Consider the following 14,297-nt stretch of genomic DNA (forward strand, 5'->3'; position numbering starts at 1 on the left):
AGAGGAGGAAGAGGATGCTAGAGCAAGCGCAGTTTTGGGAATAGGGTGATCTTTGTTCCAACCTCTAAGCCAGCAGCCATTTTAATACAAAAAACATTCAGTAGAAGAAACTGAGAGCTCGCTCTTGCCATGGACAGGTGACAGGCTTATTATCTGGCAAGACGTGAAGGCTTTTGAGAAGCAAGACTCTGGAATCAAGTCTTCTCTGTGTGGGGTTGCTGGGGGAATGCTTTACTGGCAGGAATACTGGGTAAAGGAAGGGCTTTTCCCAGCTGGCAGCGGTCAGTGAGCAAGCACCAGCTTATTTACTTCTACAGGTGGTGGAGAGGTGTGAACTCCCAGCAGTGAGATTTACCCAGCAGGTACACCCAACTTGGGAACAGGAGCTGAAGACATTCAATTCAACACTTATTGACCGGGTCCATTATTAATGTGCTCGTTCTGTAAATCTTGACCTTAAGTTGACAAGCTCCCAAAGCTGTTTATTCCTTAGATATATGTCCTACTGGCAACTGCCTTCCTCCTTGTTTATCTACATGGTCTCTCCACTTCAAGGCTTCTAAGATTTCCTTGACAGAAAACAATACACATTCACTGTATGGCACGCACTTGTAATTATTAATAAAGGGTGCACTTTTGAACCTTTTGTCCATGTTCAGCTTGCTGGAAAACACAAGAGGAAACGTGTTTGAAGGTTGGTCTGAAACATTCAAAAAACAAAACAAAAACCTCTCTTGAACTAGATAAATAACAATACCAGAAAGCAGGCACAAAGAATTTTGTACCTGCCTTGAAGACTACAGAAGAGCATCCTTCAGAAGCTTTGCACTAGCGTTACTGAAAAAGGTATTTTGTCTACATTTCCCTTAAATGCTTCTGTCCAAAAGTAAATTCAATTAGAACATTTCAGGCAAAAGCTAAAATTTGTTCAGAATTGAAATAATGTCATGATGATGTGTGGGACACCAGGGGCTTCCATTCTCATCTCTAAATTGGGTTTGTACCCCCATGCAACAAAAACGTCTCCCTCCTTTACCACATCTGTTGTCTCCTTGGCAATCTACACATACTATGTAGCACGCATCTAACGAAGTCAGAGCTACCCAGATGCACCTAGACTCATGGTGCAATACTGTAAGCAAAATTGCCACATATGCTGTTATAATATCTATGACTTACAGGCCTCAAAATCAGGTCTGCACAAAAATTCTGACAGAGCGCTGTTGGACAGCCAGGAATGCCAGGCAAACACAGAAAACCAAAAGATTTTAAAAGAGGAGACAGTTCATGAAAGTCAAATTAGAGGTACCACAGAAGAGAAGCAATGGATGATGAGAGCTCTTGGCCATGAGAACAACAAGAACGTGTTGAATATGAAGAATGTAGACAGAAGACACCCAAAATTAACCCACCCGCAATACATTGTGGCAACGTTCCCTCCTGAACAAAAATATTTCCATTTTTTAGCCATTAAGTTTTCCACTAAAAACCTGTAATTTTAGAGGAAAACTGGCAATTTTCATGAAGGCTGTTGCACACAAATACACTTTCTCTTTCAGTAGAAATTTCCTGAACAATTATGACTTACATATTAAGTGCATGCCACAAAATAATCCCAGACGACCTTGAGATAAAATAAAATACTTTGATTTGTTTCAAACAATTCCACTGGTAGGAAGCTAGTGCAATGCACAATTTCTGCAAGAAGTGGACACTGTTTTCTAACACGATCAGTGCTGGATAGCACTCACTCTTTAAATCAACACCTCATTTGTTGAGGACTGGCCCTTTAAGCATTGCAGCCTTCCAGCCTGTGCAGCACCCATCTGTTCTGGGTCACGATTTCAAGTATTGACATATCTAGCTTTAGTAATTTATTCTTTCTGAAGATCACCTCCAAGGTAACATCTTGTCTTTCAAAAGTCCACAGATATTCCAGAACTAAACAGAGAAGTGCCAACATAATAGGGTCTACCAACTTATCTGGCTTAACTTGAATAGAAACAAATCAAACCACCTTTTTTATTTTCAGTAATATGCATACATAATTGTGTACAAAATTGAAATGTAAGCAAATGTGTACAAAGTTCAAATTGTTCTTGTATAAAATTTCCAAATGAAGTAGTATTAAAACTTGAAGCCACACAAGAACCACCAAACTGCCTGCTAGCCACCTACTTCCTCTACGTCATGTTAACTTATTTGCATCGCTTGGAAAGATAAAACAGTATGTCAGCAGAAATCACAAACATTTTTCACTGTGCCAATCATAACAGTATTCCAGTTTTCCAGAAACGGGCAACCAGGAGGAGAGATAATTAAAATGTCAAAGTCAAGAAAAAACATTCTTCTGAGTTTACTTTAAGAGATCAACTACTCCTAAACACCTGAGTTTGAAGTGGGGCTGGGGAAGGCCACTGTTGAAGGTGGCTGAGGTTGCTTTTCCTAGAGAAGTTGAAATTAACACTAAACATGAGTCTTGCCCACAAAAAGACAAATGTTCACATCAGTACGTCTGATAAACTGCAGTACTGTACTCTGATAGTCATCCTGGCCAAAAACCCGTGGGCAATGAACAAACCCTAAAGCTTAATGTCCTTTTCTCAAGGTCTAGTATATCCCATGCTAACTTCATTAAGAAATAATAGGAATTCTTTTGTAACGGGTTAAAAGCAGTAAGCAGTAAAAGTAACTTTTTGTTACAGCAGTGTTGTACTGACAATTCATACAGTAACATAAACAAATTTACCACAGTTGCCGTTAAGACAGCTGGTTAAAATCGAGCAACTGAGGTGGTTAGTGACTGATGGTTCTGCCCCTGAATACTGTCCCAGGTCATACTGCGTGACTGAAGCAGAATACCTTAAAAAGTAACACACAGGTTGGATAAAAAATAATTGTCTCAGTTTCAAGAGGTGCGACTGTGGAAAAAAAAAAAATCAACCCCACATGGCTGTGGTGACATTGTGTAATTAAGACATAACTCAGATATAAAGGACCTACGTTTTCAGCACTGGTTTAGATATTGAAATTTTAAATCGGGATGACAAGTCCTAACAGTGGGATCATATTAGTTCTAAGTGAAAGGATGCTGCACGATATCTACAATCACAAATTTTTTACAATGTACACTACAAACTTTAAAAAAATAAATCATTTTACAGAACAGTTTCTATACAACAGGTGGGAGAGATTATGTCTTGCCCCAGAAATCCTTCCTCTTCTGAGCTCGTTCCAGTATCTGAGATGCAAGCGAGCTCGATGCTGCTGAGCGAGCAGAAATCTGAGACAGCCTGTCATCTGTGGGGAAAGCAACAAGGGAAAAAGTAAATAGAAAGATTAAATATACATTTTTAAAACACAGTTGACATTCATGGTAGACTTTGAAAGTGCAACTATTTTTATACTCTCTTTCACAGCGGATGCTAAAGTAGTACCACATTACACTTTAATTCTATTATTTGGTAACTGACATGCTGGAGAAAGGTCTCACTAGAAAGCTCCTAGGATGCTCGGTAAGTTTGAGAGAGCTACATGCCCAACTCTTCACAAATTCCAGAATGAGATCCCTACTGTCACCTGGGAATTGCCCAAATCTTCATGTCACCTGTTACATTTACTCTCCTGCGTCAGGTGACCTCAGAAATCATTCCTCTGACACTGAACTCTGCATAGACTAGACTCTCGTAATAACATATTCACCAAAGCAACCCATCGCTTCAAGCAAAGCAGACCACCTTAGAATAACAGGACTAAAATATCAGAACCTATGTTGCTGAAAGAGCCCTTCTGTGCGAAAATCAGCTAGTGTGCTACAAGCTCTAAGAAGAAATGTGTCTTCTGAAGAAAACAGGAAGTTTAACACAAAGACAACAAGAAGCATGCTTTGAAAGTGTACTTTCGAAAGGTCTTCCTTCTGACTACAGGGTCACTTCACTCCCAGCAGAACTAAAATTAAGCAGCCTGGATGCTGCTTCTCTGATAAAGCACATTATACTTTGTTATTAAAATGTTGCTACAGCTCTGTCAAGATGCTCTCTATGAAAAATGACCTTAATTACACCCATTTTCCTGCAATGGATTAATAAGAACTGTATCACTACTTTCCAGCCCCCTGCTAACAATAAAACAACAAAAAATTCCACAACTCCATCCTAACGGGACCTGTATTTTGTCAATGTTTCTGTTAACTTTTTCAGCAGCATTTCTAAATTCTTGAAATACAGTGATCCAAACAACTCATAACAGGCTCACATACTATGCATAACAACTACATTCCCATGTATGAGAAAACTGCTAACTACACTTCTGCAAGCAGAAATGCAAACATTGGAATAATTTCCAGGTTTGTATGCACATGAACAAATATGGACACAGGAAGTATCTGTGAGCTGGCAGATGTATGTTTCTGAAAGCTCATACATCATCACTCAGCTCATAGGAAAAAAAAAAGAAAAAGAAACGGCAGTTACAGCATTTAATCTGTGTGCAGCAAGCTTGTGGGAAGCTGCAGAGTACTATAGGATTTTGCATGTTTTATGCAGATACACAGATGCTTGGCTGAGCCATCTGCACAACCCACACATTTTCCAGCCAACTGCAATGAGTAAAATAGAGAATCAGCCTGAACCTTGGTTAAAACCAAGGAGCAAACAAGCATAAGGGGTACAGAAAAAAGCTTTTGGTTGCTCTGGGGTATATCTATAAATAAGATATCAGATATAAGCTTGCTCTGCCCATACTCTAATCTGAACCAAACACAGGTGACTGTGACTAGCACAGCACCATACTGAGCTCAACCTCATACACCATGCCAAGAGACAATGTATAGCAGCTCAAGCTAATGAGGCTACAGTGCCTTTGGTTGACTCACACTACTGAAAGAGGTTATTTGTGTCTGCCCACAGAAGGGCCAAGAAGATGCACTGGTGGGCTGTGCACTGGCGGCTCCCCCAGATAAGCTTTACAGTAAAGAGAAAAAAAACCCGCCTGTACAGCAATCAGAATAATGGGATGCCCTAAGTACCCCTAATACACTGAGAAGAGGAACAGGTGTGAAAATTAAAGTCAGAGGAATCATTTTATGCTGCATATCTGGTGCTGAAGTCTCACAAGCAAAATCTTATTATTTTTGGTACCTTTTAAGTTGCATCCAAAGTTACTGCAGCTGCAACCTGGGCTGTGATCACTTTGCAGTTTGCTTCTGTTGCTATCAACACAAAGGCTTAAAAAATGTGTGGGGAGGAAATGATTTTGGGTATGGAGGTGACCAAGCAGCTATAGTAACCATATTGAGCCACAATGGTCTATTTAATTTTCAGCCGCATTTAATGGTTTATTCATACTAGACTATATCTTCATATTCACACTTCAGATTACTAGGATTAACATTTTCACATTATTTTGATGAAACAATGCAGTAGTTATTCATGCAAACACATAAACCAGTATTACTTATTGCATTCAGAAACTTCTCACATTAGTGCAAAAGTTAAAATTAATCAAGGTAATATACAATAATAATTTGGGACAAGACATACCTTCATCGTTACAGTTTCTTTCCTGAAGGGGTAACTGGAAAGATCTCATTTTTGTACTGCCAACATTCCCTAAGGCAAAAAGTCAAAGGCACAGTTTTGAATCATTTCAAAATAGATAAAGGATAATATTTCATTTTAGAACATTTAAAAATGTTACAACATTATTTCCAAAACACGAGTCCTATAAATAGCAAACACACCAAAAACTCCACAAGACTCCTTTAAGCTGAGGTAAAATAAACTTACTCCACTGTATTCTTCTCAAGGCACCTATCTTTGGTAGATGCTACAAGCTATTTAGTGAACTGCACTCAAGGTGCACAGCTAGAACATAGCACCGATTCTAACCTCTTGCCAAGGAAATTCTCCAGATTTCACCATTCCACTTAGAATGGAAATACTACTTTATTTTAGCTAATCATTATAATAAAAGGACCAAGAATCATGGGACCTTAAGCAGCTATAGAAAGTCTTTCTGGAATGGAGACTTAAGCACATGAACTTTATTTTGACTACGGGGTGAAGGATTCTTTATCAAATTTATGTCCCCAATACCCCTAAACATTGTTAAAAATCTTTGAAAAGAAAAGCTCCAGCACAAATTCCTCCTTAGCCAAGAAATGGCTTTTCTCAATATCCAATAAATCTTTTATAGATGGCTTTTTTTGTTTCCATATCCTGTAAAAACATTTAAGGATCTTATCTCTCAGAAATCCAGAACTCCTGCAAAATAATACCAGACTACAAAGGTCCCCAGTTACACACCGCTGTTGGTAATTGCAGCTGGAAAAGTGTCACAGCACCCAGTTGTAGCCTAAAGATTAAAAATTACAACTGGTCATGCTTAACCAAATTATTCTCATAATGAGTAAGTAATTATTGAAATTAAAGCAAAATTAGACAACAGACCACTAGAATACAATGATATTAGTGGAATCTGAAACTAAGGTGGAGAGTTGTGCACATTTCCTCAGCAAGACTAAACATATAGTAGAAAAGCTTTTGTTTACAAACACCACATTCTTTACAGAGTCTGTAAGGCAGCAAGATCAGCACTTTCTTGGCCTGAACACTGCACAGCAGCCATTTCCATCCTGCAGCACTGTAACACTGCCAGTTAGTACACAAAACCCACCATTATGCTGGAATTCTGGATCCTTGAGAGTCCCTTGAATACGACGAGAGGGACTCCAGCAAGGCACAGAGTAGCTTTTGGCTGACTTCAGCACAGGAGGTGTAGAGGAAAGCTCTTGATGGGCTGAAGCAAGAGGAACCTGCTCATCAGAAACACTGTTAGGAGGCCACTGATCCTGCCTAAGCGGCAGAGGATCCAAAGTTCCCAGCCCAGCAGGTGGAGAGGTAAGGAGTGAAACAGCTTCCACTTCCACATCAGGCTAAAATGCAACAGAAAGAAAAAAAAAAAAAAGAAAAACACAAAACACCCAACATCTCGTCTACAGCCTTCCAGTACAGATCCTCACGTATGCAGCCAATGTTGGCTTTACACTGTCACACCTCTCATGAGGGTACTGGAAGAATAAGTATTTCAACCTTGTGAGACAGCTCAAAGAAAATCTATTCCTAATAACAAGTGTTTAACATGGTCTGAAAGTAATCTAGTCAAAAAGCTTATTTTCTTTACAGCAAAATACAGTGATTTTAGATTTTAAACCAACCCAAACAAGTTCTCGTACAATTGTGTCTGCTTCTATTACAGAACTTACTACAGTGACTGTACGCAGTGAAACCGCTAGCTGGTTTTGTAGAACACAGACTAAGCACAACTTGACAAAAACCTCACAATTTTGAGAGGAAGACAGTTAAACAACTTGTAAATGTTTCTATTTTTCTTTTAGAAACAGTGCAAGCTGCAAAGTAAAAGAAGCACAAAATAAAGGGAGAATGAAACTATTATGGCACATTTATCTATCTTGCACACAGGCACCCAACCTCTCCTCCTTAAACTTCTTTCAAGTCAAGGAATCTGGAGCTATGCCCTATGTCAGTGGCAAGCTACAGTAATGTTAATGGGGAAATCAACAGCTCCTGATGACAACTTTAAAAAACAAAACAAAAACAAAAAAAAAAAACAGATCCTGTGCATTTAGCAAAAAAAGCCAAAATGGAGCTCATCCAATCTCACTCCAATAGTCTCGACTCCTTTGCTTGACACCCCAAAAAAATGATTTATTCAGACATCAGCTTTTTTTAGTCACTGATGTAAAAAATTTAGAATAGTAAATGACAACTCAAGAAAAAGAATTGTTAAATGAATTATTCACAATTACTTAAAAAGCACAATCCTAAAATACATAATGGTAAGTCTCTTTTCTGGCTCACCTGGAAGGACCTTGTTTTTGAAGCTTCTCTTGCACTTTGCTTAGCTGTAGAAGGGTCTGTTCCTAAACCTCGTGTTCTCTGCTGTGAAGATGAAGACTTGAATTTAGGAGGAGACACTAGAACCGCACCTCCTATTGTAGTGGAGAAGATGAAAAATTCTTTATTACCTTAAATAACCTACTAAATGAATTCATACATGTCTTTTTTTTTTTCTTTAGTTCTTGAAATACTGCTTTGTATTTGAAAGTTTTTACCAACAGCTGGGGTAGTGAGATCATGATGAGTCCTCTGAGCTCCACCAAGTGCTCTCAGCTTCGGAGTAGGAAGCCTGCCACCTGTCCTCGAGGATACAGATGAGGAATCTGACACAGCTGCAGAAGAATTCAATACTAAGCCATTCTCACTGCAAAAATGAGAAATGATTGAAGGATTAGCTAAGGGCTCAAGAGTCTTGCACTCAAGCTTTTTGTTTCTAATACATTCCTGCAATGAAGCTTAAGGCAAGACAGTTAGGGCCATAAAACACCAACAGCCTGTAGCTAAAACATCTGCATGCAATGGGGAGTCCTGCATTCCAGGCCCTGAGCCTCAGTTTCTGTATTAATTTTTTTATGTAACTGGATAAAATACATAAACAGTCTCAAGATGCAAATTCAGGCTCCTTCTGTCCCGATAAACCTTGAATGTATTGCTGCACAATAGCACAGACTCAATAGGAGGGCTGGAAAGAGTAGTGACCCAGAAAAACTTTGAACCTCATTGCCACCTTAGAGGTAGTAATGTGGGTTTGACTTTTTCAGTCAATGTGGTGGAACTGAAATCAAGTATCCCACATTTATGCAACCAGTCTAGCCCCAAGGTTATTACATAAATAAGCACTACCACATCTGCCCTCTTCCTCCAGATGCATTTCAAAAGGAGGTGGTGGCATACCCACACCATGCAAGGAACCTGACCCTACCAGTGAACGCTGGACACGCTCTGAGGACATCTAGGCAAAGAATGCCTTCTCTCTAGCTCTCACGCAGGCCTAGACAACACACAAGTGTCAAGTTGCTCTGCACAGCCAAGTCCAGAGCACAGCCTCAGCACACACACAGCCACACTGCAGGATAACAGAAAACCTTCAATGTCTATCAGAGACATGTTTATGAACTAGATAATCTCTAGAATTAGAAACTTAAGGTTTTCAGGATGACAGTTTTGAAAGCCTGCATTTAATTTCTATTTGAGTGTAGTATCTCAACCTTTCTTTGCCTGGATTTTGCATACAGGATATTATCCCAAAGGGGACAATTACAATTCCTTACCTTAGAATCATGCCACACCACCAAAGATAAAACCCAAGAGGAATGCAAAATGCTAAGATGGTATGGTAACAAAGGCCAAAGTTATTCAGATTTAAATACCTATCAAACTAAAATACTGTTCTACCAAAAAAGTGTGCAAAACTTGCACAGTAAAATGCCAGAGACTTCTGTAACTAGATATAATTTGGACGTTCAACTGTCAAATACAATACTATACACATACTGAATTGATCTCTCATTATTTCTCAACACCTCTCCACCTTTTTCCCACCTGTGCTCAGTAACATAATCACCAGTGCTTATTGTATGCTAGTTATTTTTTTCTCCCAAGTCCTTTACCTTTGCCCATGATTTTTTTTAAGAAAAACAGATGCTTAAGCGTAAGATTAGCATGTATTCTAACCTTTCAGCCCTATCAGTCCTACACTGTAAATTTGAAGCAAATTGTGAGCTTTAATTTTGACTACACTTGGCTGCTGTGTAATGAACAGTCTGCCCTGAGAGGTCCATACTGGATATTTTAAAGTTTTGGAAAAAAAGATTAGAATTGTTCATGTTTCTATAAACTTCTGTCTTGCAAGTTAGAAATCCAGTATTCTTAATGATAGATCCATTTCCATCAACCAGTCTTGAACTTTCTCATTCCTTATCATACTGTTAAAAACAAAAGCAGTGTCACACCAACTTATACTCTCAAGCAAATCTGATTTAAAACCAAAAATTTGTTAATCTACAAATTTCTGAGATGTTAGAGGAAAAAACTATATATATACCACAAAAATGTTCAGGTTTACCCTTCAATTTTCTTATCTTCATTGTCATCCTTGTTTCCTTCTAACTGCTGAGCCAGGACTGCAGCCTGTTCATCTTGTTTGTCTTCCTCTTCTGTTGATTGCCGACTCTCCCTTTCTTCAGTACCTTCTTGTTCACCCCAAACTAAACGCCTTTTGACTGGAACAGTTAAAGCATCTGACTTGTCTTTCTTCTCAGTGCTGTCCTGGTGTGGCTGTTCCCTGGAGTCAGGTTGCTGCAGCATTTTGGGGCTTGGTGCAGTCTCTCTTTCAGAAACTCTAGGTAACAAAGAAAGCAGTGTTTCCTACCATTGATTTGCATGATATACACGTGTCTGTAAAACACATTCATCCACTTAAGTCCTTTGCCAAAAGTACAGCTCAGATATTAAAAAGTGGTACAGTTGACATGATGAATGGTTGAATTTCCACTGAAGTTTTAACTGATGTTTAAGCACACCCCATTTGCAAACCAGATTCTATGAAAACTTTCTGGATTACCATTTCCAAAAATGGAATGCAAAATTAGGGCTCTATTTCCAATTTAAACAACAAGTTAAATTATCAGAAGTGCTCAAAAAATAATGTTCCATGCATAGGGACTGTCTGATGGCACAATTTTGAAAGCCAAGCAGTTTAGAAGTTGCTTTTTTAAACACAACTTTTGAAAGTCTTAAACTCTCAGCTGCTCACAGTTCAGAGTACAAATTAGCCCAGTGCACAGAAATGAGATTAGTAAGAGGATCTGTATCTCACAGGCAAAAAACAAGCTAGTAAACCAAAAAATAGTGTAAATAGTAAAGCAATATAGTGTAATAAATACTTTTATGTGTCATCTCCCAACCCTTATTAGAGCTACAGTCGTGCAAATGGGTAGATCTGTGTCCCACACACAAGACAAATAGTGCACATACAGCAGTTTAAGTGAACTGCAGACAGAAGCACCCAAGGCACTGTTTTTAAATATCAGGTCTCAGAGAAGACACAAATGGCTTTTTTCTTCCTCCTTGCTTCAGCAACAGCTGCTGTACATTTGACTAAAATACTAATTCTGAATTTTCCTAGCAACAGATTTACTATCTGCCAATTCTCATGGCCTTCAAAGGAAGGAGAAAATGGATGTACACCATTCCAGTTCCTAAGTTTTCATCTCAGAACTAAACAGTGTCTAAGTCTGAACCACAAGATTAATTAATCCTGAGAAGCATATTGATAACATCTTGAGTGGGCAAAAACATATTTCATCTCATTCCAGTGCAAAGAAGAATATTACTTCAGTATGACTCAGCGTGAAATTCCTCCAGACTTGATAAGACTAAGGTTACCACACTAAATATGCATTTGTGGAGAACTATAAAGGAGTAACTTTCTCTTCTTTCAGAAGACTGGACTGTGCCTCGTTTTCAATTTGAGCACAGACCAACTGATGTCTCTGCAACAAGGTAAATGCCCTCATCTGTTCTAGACAATTTACATATCACAGAATCATAGAACAGCCCAGGCTGGAAGGGTCTTCGAAAGACCCTCAGGTCCAACTTTTCTTGGGGAAAGAGAGCCTAGATGAGATTATCTAGCACCCTGTCAAATTGTATCTTGAATACAGCCAAACATCCAAGATCTCACAGTTATGCTAAGCCTATATTCAGCATTTTGCTCTGTTTCAAAGCTACAGAATAATAAGCAGGAATGATGACCTTACCCAGCAAGATCTAGTGCTCTGATGTTGTTGCTGATGCCTTCTTCTGAACTGGAATTTGAGGAAACGTCCCAAAGACTGTTATTATCAGACAGGATCTGATTGAGATGGTATCGGGAGAAGTGTGTTCCCTCTACTCGTTGCCTGTAAGCCTTTGCTCTTTCTCGAAGTTCTCTCACCTGCGTATCAAGGTTTTGTAAGTTGCATGTCTGTTTAAAGTTCACTAACAGGCTATATTATAATGCATTTGCATTAGCTAATGGCAGCTAAAGGAGAAAGGCAAGTTACTCATAACACAGGGCAACCCACAGCACAAACATTGCATGCCACAGTAAATGCAACAATAGGAAAGCAAAAATAACAAAAGTGTGTATTTAATAAGCACATTTGAGCCATGAAGCCAAAGCAAAAAAGTCAATTACTCATTTGATGAGCACAAAAAGTTACGCAGCAACTACGAATAAGTTTAGTGCTGGATTCTAGTTCTTCCATCAGCGCTCAGCCACAGTGCTCTGAACATTCAAACAGGAACTTAGATGTAACCAACCTCCATATACCACATGGAATTTAGGGTGTTTTGAGATGCCTAAAGAGAGCAATACAGAATTATTTTAAAATTTCTTATTTTTCGCTCAACACTGTATTGTTATTATCACCCTTGTAACTTTATTTCAGTCTAAGAAAGAAATTAAATACTAAAAACCTGTCAACGTAGCTCTATGCTGCCTCCCTGAGATTCAGTAAAAAGCTGTAAAACAAATACATCAGCACTGGTATTTCACCACTTTTTACCAAGCTTGAGGAAATGAATTTAGATTTCTAAGCCTTAGCACTCAAAAATACATTCCCCACACACTAATTTATGATTATTTTGAGTCAATAGACTTATGTGCATGTGTAATACTGAGTTTGTACACTGTGAATGCTGCAACTGTCTCCAGCTACATTAATGTTATCTCAGTGAGGAGCTGATGATTACATGAGAACTCTTGGTGCTATTGTAAGACATAATATCAAAAGCATTCCTTCTAGGCTATCAGTAACTGTAAGAACGAGATGGCAGGTTTAGTCTTAAAAAAAAGTGATAAGCCCTCTCTTCAGACATTATACTGTTGATTTTACACTATCATTTTAATGGTTAAAACTATTTCAACACTCCTACTGTCTTCTGTCCTTCACCCAGATGTGAAGTGCAGGAAGAAAAAACAACAAAACAACTTCTATGTTTAAATGATCAAAAATAACTTCGTTGTATTGTTGTGTGAATTCAGGCTCACAGGAAGTAAGTATTTTGTCAAAGCACAGGAAAGTAATACTGACACTTCCTCTAGCACATTTTCATATCTTTTCTTATTTATTCTTCTTTCATGCTAGACTTCGCATCATTCTTCCTGCAAGGAACAGAGTTAAATGGGCCAAATTCCACTAAACCCATTAAAAGCAACTGCATGCAGCAGATGGAAATCCACTTAGCCCACACCAACTAGCATCCCACAATTTGACCCACTAAACTTCCAAAGAATAGCCCATTAAAAATATATACTTGTCATTTTAAGAGCAGAGTTTGAAGTTTGAGGTGCAAGTGATCTACTGGATTATTCACTTTAGGCAGAAGAATGAAAAATTAATTATGATAGCTGCAACAGAAGGAATATAAATCCAGAGCAACAGGACACTGCAGGGGGAGGAAGAATACTATGTCTCCAGTGAATTGTGAAGAAGTACAAAGGACAACCATCTCCTGCAGTGACTCAGCGGGCAGCATTATCTCAGCAGGACGCAGGCCCCAGAGAGTCCTACTGTGATTATGAATTGCCCGCATTAATTTTTGAAAAGCATAATTCAAAGAGATTTTTTCATTCAACTGCTGAAAAGCAACCCTTAATAATATATTGTAGAATAGCAGTCTAGGAGTAATCGCTACGGCTAAGGTCATACCAGGATTCTATTACCATCTTTGCCTGTTTGGGCTCAGAACTTCAGAAAATCTGCTTTGGACCAAAGTTACCCATGTGCGGTCCCAACAAAGGGAGAAACTAGACTGAATCAGTCAGAGCTTATCATCTAATCACGCAAAAGATGTTCTTTAGGTACCTTCAGCAGGGGTTAGTCCCAACAACCCATCAGAGGCTGAGGTTAGATACAGCTTTGAAGAACATTTCTCTTCATGTCAGTGCATTAGTATAGGAACAGGGATGGAATCACGTAGAAACCAAAAAGACTTTTGGGGAGTTGATACTGTAAATGGCCAAAGTACCTTTGTTGCTTTACAATATAACTGATGTACTTGACACTTTTTCAAAGTTATGCATACTTTCATTAATCTGCTCTTAAGGTATTTGTCAAATGGCTAGATTCTTTCTTATGTCTCAACTGTGAACGAAATATTTTATTCAGTCCTGCTATTTTAGCCATGCTGGATCCCATGCTATTGTTCTTAGAACAAAAGTATTGATGGATGCTAAAAAAAAAACCAAAAAAACAAAAAAGAAGCCTGGCCAAGCATCAGGTCTATCAAGATTTTTATTCCTGTATTAACAGAAGTTTTAAGAATTAACCTTGTTTTTCTTCCAAACTGTCTTGAAGACCAGAAAATTCCAAGCTTTAATATTGCTCTTCC

At 38.6% G+C, this 14,297-nt stretch overlaps 1 protein-coding gene across 5 annotated transcripts in view; it reads right to left on the bottom strand.

Annotated features, from left to right (window-relative positions):
• Positions 1-1,993: 1,993 nt before the first annotated feature.
• The window catches only part of MDM1 (Mdm1 nuclear protein), a 110,562-nt gene continuing 98,258 nt past the window's right edge, over positions 1,994-14,297 (bottom strand). For 4 of the 5 annotated variants that reach the window (XM_075746208.1, XM_075746200.1, XM_075746223.1 and 1 more), the window contains 8 exons: positions 12,225-12,263; positions 11,681-11,856; positions 9,985-10,260; positions 8,135-8,283; positions 7,881-8,011; positions 6,676-6,934; positions 5,541-5,609; positions 1,994-3,300 (listed from right to left, as the gene is read on the bottom strand). In XM_075746208.1, coding sequence (XP_075602323.1) covers positions 3,194-3,300; positions 5,541-5,609; positions 6,676-6,934; positions 7,881-8,011; positions 8,135-8,283; positions 9,985-10,260; positions 11,681-11,856; positions 12,225-12,263 — 1,206 coding nt within the window. In that variant the 3' untranslated portion in view covers positions 1,994-3,193. The remainder of the gene's footprint in view (positions 3,301-5,540; positions 5,610-6,675; positions 6,935-7,880; positions 8,012-8,134; positions 8,284-9,984; positions 10,261-11,680; positions 11,857-12,224; positions 12,264-14,297) is intronic. The other variant, XM_075746214.1, reaches the window with a different exon arrangement.

This window comes from Balearica regulorum, chromosome 1 (assembly GCF_011004875.1).
Source record: "Balearica regulorum gibbericeps isolate bBalReg1 chromosome 1, bBalReg1.pri, whole genome shotgun sequence".
In the NCBI taxonomy this organism is placed as follows: domain Eukaryota; kingdom Metazoa; phylum Chordata; class Aves; order Gruiformes; family Gruidae; genus Balearica; species Balearica regulorum.